Here is a 4,696-nt window from a genome sequence, read left to right on the forward strand (position 1 = left end):
TCTAGTCACAGCTTTCAATTTGAGTATTGGTATCTATTTATTATATGATCTAAGGTTTGAACCCTCTGAAATTTAAGGAAACCGGTCTGGTGGGATGACCGTTTTCCAAATAGAGGAGAGAGGGAAACCAGTACCTCTGTTTATCTTATTGGTTCTCTATAGCTTCTCGAATTTTCCTGTTATAGTAATGCGAAATTTTAGCTGTAGCTGACGATGAGAAAGAAGCTATAAGACAAAAAATGAGTTTCATATAGAACACACCAAAGAAAAATCAGAAAACTGTGTCGTTATAATATTAAAATTAGCGAATACAAATTCCGACATTTATGACGTTGAAGAATATTTTAAATTGAACTGCATTGATATGCATTTCCATTGGCGATATTTTAAATCGGGCGATCAACATAATTTGTCACCAAGTTATCTTTGAAACTTAATACGTATGTCTTCTCTCAAATGACATGTTTAAACAAATTTTAACGCAAGGTGCCTCGTAAAACCTGTTTTTATTCCGTTCTGGCCTGGGGTACAATACTTCTTCCTGGAATAAGCAGTTCGTCCGGCTTAGCAGTCTGCGAGGCCGTGGATGACGCGGTAAATTATGTAACAGCTTTGGCGCAGCGAAGATGAATATTTTATGCAATTCGTAATTAAATCACGCATTGCATCAGAACGTAACGATCTAATCGCCTTGATCCGAAATATCGACTCCTTAAACGGAACCTATGAGCTAGAGAAGGTTTTTGCAACTAGATTCACAGCTTTTGCACATTTTGCATTTTATTCAAGGGCACCTTTCCAACTTTGGAGTTCATCAATCATCACTTAGCATGTCAGAGCATTCCGCCAAACAAAAAAACACAACGTAGAGTTCCATTTTTTAACGAACACAGTTCAATGGCAAATTTTGACGTTTTCGTGGAGTTTACAATTTTGTGTACATGTCACATTTTGGTGGGATGTTTGAATTAACACGACATTTTTGAAAGTGACCACAATGCTTGTGAAAATTGCTCAAAATTAGTAAGAACGGTGAACAACGTTTCGTTTCTACATTTTTTGCAGTGTTTCGAATCACTTAAGAATATAAAATGATGTTCAATGAACATGCTGTTCCTGTCGCTGTCTGGTTCCACTTTGTGTGGGGAGAAACGTTGAGAGTGGGACAAATATTAGTCAGAATAAATACTAGCGTACGGATTTTTAGGCTTAGTTTTCTCTGTATCCATTCATTCGTGGGCACGTGTAACGTATCTCTTAAATAGTCAGCTTGACAATCTTATTTTTGTAAAATGAACTTGTTGCCACTGACATCAGAAGAAAGAAAAGAAATTCTGAAACAGTATAACATCACTGAAACTCAAATTAAAGTTAACGTGGAAATAATCAAAGAATGGAAAGAAAAATTACCATATCTACCAACAACTATTACTGGTTTAACTCTAAAGTAAACTGATATTCGATTTTTATATTGCTCATGTTTTTAGACGATTTTATTGCAAGGGTTCTATTAAAAAATAAATTTCGTATAGAACGCACTAAAGAAAAGTTAGATAATTATTTCAGCCTTCGAGGCCGGAACCAAGATATGATTCGTGGTTTTGAAAATATTGTTCCTTCTAAACACTTCGGGTAAAAAAAAGTTATAAAGTAATATATATGGTGTAAACTGTAGGTATAACCTTTTGTAAAAATGATTTGTAATGCAAATTACAAAAAAGTTTTATTTGGTTATACAGTTTTCAGTATCTAAAATTCTAGTCTAGTTATTTCACAAATGAAAAAAATTGAATCCAGTGGAAAACAACTTACCTTTTATCATATTTCAAGTTTTTTTTTACAATATTGTTACAACAAAAATATTTGTTTTATTATTTTAGTTTGTGCTTGCCATTGCCTAAATTAACACCTAAACTTGAACGTGTCATTCTCCTCAAGTTAAAGGACACAAATCCCGATATATATGACGTAGAAGAATATATTCATTTTAACTTAGCTATGACAGAACTAAGTTTACAATTTGATGATAGCATAGGAATACGATATATGTTTGATTTTGAAGGGTTTTCTTTTAAACATCTCCTGAAGTTTAATCCAATTCCAATAGCTAAACATTTCGAATTTATTCAGGTAAGTTCATTTATATATTTGTGTAACTATATTTTTAAATTTCAGAAAACATATTCGTGTCGGATAAGCGGAGTCGATTGTATTAATTTATTTCCAGCATTCGCTGGTAAACTGCAAGCACTGTTGAGGCAAATGTTGTGGGGAAAACTTCAGGAAAGAGTATGTATTTAATTTTTTTGTATATTGGTAATAATGTTTCGTATGTTTACATTTCAGCTGAAAATTTATTCAGACATAAATGCTCTGTACAATTTAATTCCCAAAGAATGTTTACCATCCGAATATGGCGGTAGTTGCAGTAACATACCAGATCTATTAAGTATCTTGATACCCTTAAATAGTTGATATAATTCAGCTTAAAACATCATTTTAGGACAATGGGATGAAGCTTTTAAAAATCATAAAAAATTTTTTATCGAAAACTACAACAATATTGCTTTGGAGCATCTGCGTCCAGAGGATATGAAAACAAATGATGAATTTGGGCCTGACGGAACATTCAAGAAATTAACTGTGGACTAGTTTTCAACTTTCACCACCTGACTGATAGAAACGGAAAATACTGCATTAGATTTAATGTTAGGCGGTGTGAATTATGAAACACATCGTGTCATATTTCAACTGTATATAAGTGAGGAATTTATTAATAAAATTAATAAGTAATAACAGAACAAGAATAATCATAAAGCATTTTATGACAAGAATAAGATGAATAACCACAAATACATTATTATTTGAATACATATTCTTTGACGAATGTACCAGACCTTATCTGCATTTTGTTTTTCTAGAACTTCTAAAAGTCGGTACCATCAGTACACAATATGCATGGTCTTTGTATCCATGACGATATTGCTAAATTTTGTACCTTGGCTGAATAATGATTCTGTTACAGAAGATACCGTCAAATAATTTATATGGATATGTTCTAATGTAATGTTAAAGATTTTAGCCATAACCACAATAATTCATAGATATCTGTCTATAGCAGACTTCTGAATTGTTGACCATAATTAATGTCGTAAATTATAAAGTCAATTATTTATTAAGTAAGTGCTATGAATATATCATATAAAACGATGTTTTTACGCTTGTTAGAGAAGCAGGTTTCTTGTTATTTGCAATAAAAAAAAAATCAATTTGTATAACATACGAGTAATTCAATGGCGTTTTGTTAAGGTCTGGTGATTGTCGTAATAGACGATACGATAGAGACATCTTAGTTCACAGTAATGTGGTATATTCAAGGTGTTGATGAAGTTCTCCAAAAAGTTCGTTATTTGACTCTTTCATTAAAAGTCCTCGAAAGGCCATTTTAATTTTTTAAAATAACACTTTTTGACGTAATTTTTTTTCAAGCAGCCGTTTTGGCACAATGACATCATCAACGATTGTTTTAATCGACAACCCTTACTTTTTCTTCCGGATTCTGATAAATCTTTTTATTAGTTAAATGGTCGTAGAAAAGAAGTTGATTGCATTTGTGCGGGAAAAATCCTTAAAAGTGTGAAAAACAAAAATTCGATTTAGTAATATCATTTAAACCGAAGCAACAAAACTGCAGGAAATGATCAAATTGCCATCCACCAACCACTTGGCACCAGTAAGTATGTACATATATACAACACTTTGTATTCTCCGTTAAATGATATCTGGACTCTCTGGGGTTAGTCATATTGATTGGCCATTTATATTCGAATTTGGTTCTTGAGGTCATCCAAGTTGTTTAGTTTCTTAGTGTAGATACCTAATTACATGCGGACGCAAATCTTTTAATCTTTAATAAAAAGGACGTTCCTAAATACTGTTACGATTGACGGACGAATAATAAATCGGGTGTTGGTAAAACTCAAAAAAAAATTTATTTCTTCAGGTCGAATTACAACACTATCTATTGCGACGAATATGTACAGAAATTATTCCGGCGCTCTCGACTGTCTTCACTGGATGAATATCCATTACCTACGGTCGCCTCTATTTAAACCCATAGTCTCTGATCGAGATCCTTCACGAACATCCATCGCGACTCCGCTTCGAGACTCCCCTGGACGCCGCTTCGAGACGCTCCAGACCTGTCTTTATGCGCCCGCCTCTCGGCCGTCAACAGCGATGATTCACCCATCAGCGCCGTGCGTACGTCCAGAAGGCTCTCGACCGCCATAGGCGTCGTACTGGGGCGGCGTAAGGGTGTATTTCGTAACACTGCCCCCCTCTTCAAATCCGATCGTCCCGATCGGAAACGTCTTCATTGTTTCCTTCGTACCGTTTTAGTCGATCGAGATGAACGATCTTCATCTTCGTCTTTGGTCCACGTTGGATCCGATAAACTACGTCATTTATTCTAGTGACGATAGTGTATGGACCTTCCCAGTCAGGAGCCAGTTTTGGGCAACGTCCCTTCTTCCGTCGGGGGTTATACAGCCACACTAAGTCATCTTCCTGGAATCCGCCACAGTTGGCCTTCACATCATAACGGGTCTTCATTCGGTCACTGGCAATCTTGATCCGGCCCCTCACTAGTTCATGCACGTTGACCAACTTCTCTTTCAGTTCGTCCACGTAGTCA

At 35.1% G+C, this 4,696-nt stretch overlaps 1 protein-coding gene across 2 annotated transcripts; it reads left to right on the plus strand.

Annotated features, from left to right (window-relative positions):
* The first annotated feature begins 1,227 nt into the window (after positions 1-1,227).
* LOC135123093 (alpha-tocopherol transfer protein-like) lies at positions 1,228-2,788 on the plus strand. Of its 2 annotated transcripts, XM_064047603.1 has the most exons (6): positions 1,228-1,434; positions 1,488-1,632; positions 1,881-2,130; positions 2,176-2,289; positions 2,347-2,449; positions 2,504-2,788. In XM_064047603.1, exons 1-6 carry the CDS (start codon positions 1,293-1,295, stop codon positions 2,650-2,652), a joined length of 903 nt encoding a protein of 300 aa, XP_063903673.1. In that variant the 5' UTR covers positions 1,228-1,292; the 3' UTR covers positions 2,653-2,788. The 2 variants fall into 2 exon arrangements, with proteins under 2 accessions (XP_063903673.1, XP_063903674.1); XM_064047604.1 differs by lacking the exon at positions 1,488-1,632 and having other exon boundaries at positions 1,228-1,447.
* Positions 2,789-4,696: the final 1,908 nt, after the last annotated feature.

This window comes from Zophobas morio, unplaced genomic scaffold, assembly GCF_036711695.1.
Source record: "Zophobas morio isolate AGI-343-1 ecotype UQ-CSIRO unplaced genomic scaffold, CSIRO_AGI_Zmor_V1 ptg000006l, whole genome shotgun sequence".
NCBI lineage: Eukaryota > Metazoa > Arthropoda > Insecta > Coleoptera > Tenebrionidae > Zophobas > Zophobas morio.

Coding starts and splice junctions, on each gene's coding strand:
- LOC135123093 (XM_064047603.1), top strand. CDS start 1,293: ATGAACTTGTTGCCACTGACATCAGAAGAAAGAAAAGAAATTCTGAAA. Junction 1,633..1,880: donor GTTCCTTCTAAACACTTCGG/GTAAAAAAAAGT, acceptor TTATTATTTTAG/TTTGTGCTTGCCATTGCCTA. Junction 2,290..2,346: donor GGGGAAAACTTCAGGAAAGA/GTATGTATTTAA, acceptor TTTACATTTCAG/CTGAAAATTTATTCAGACAT.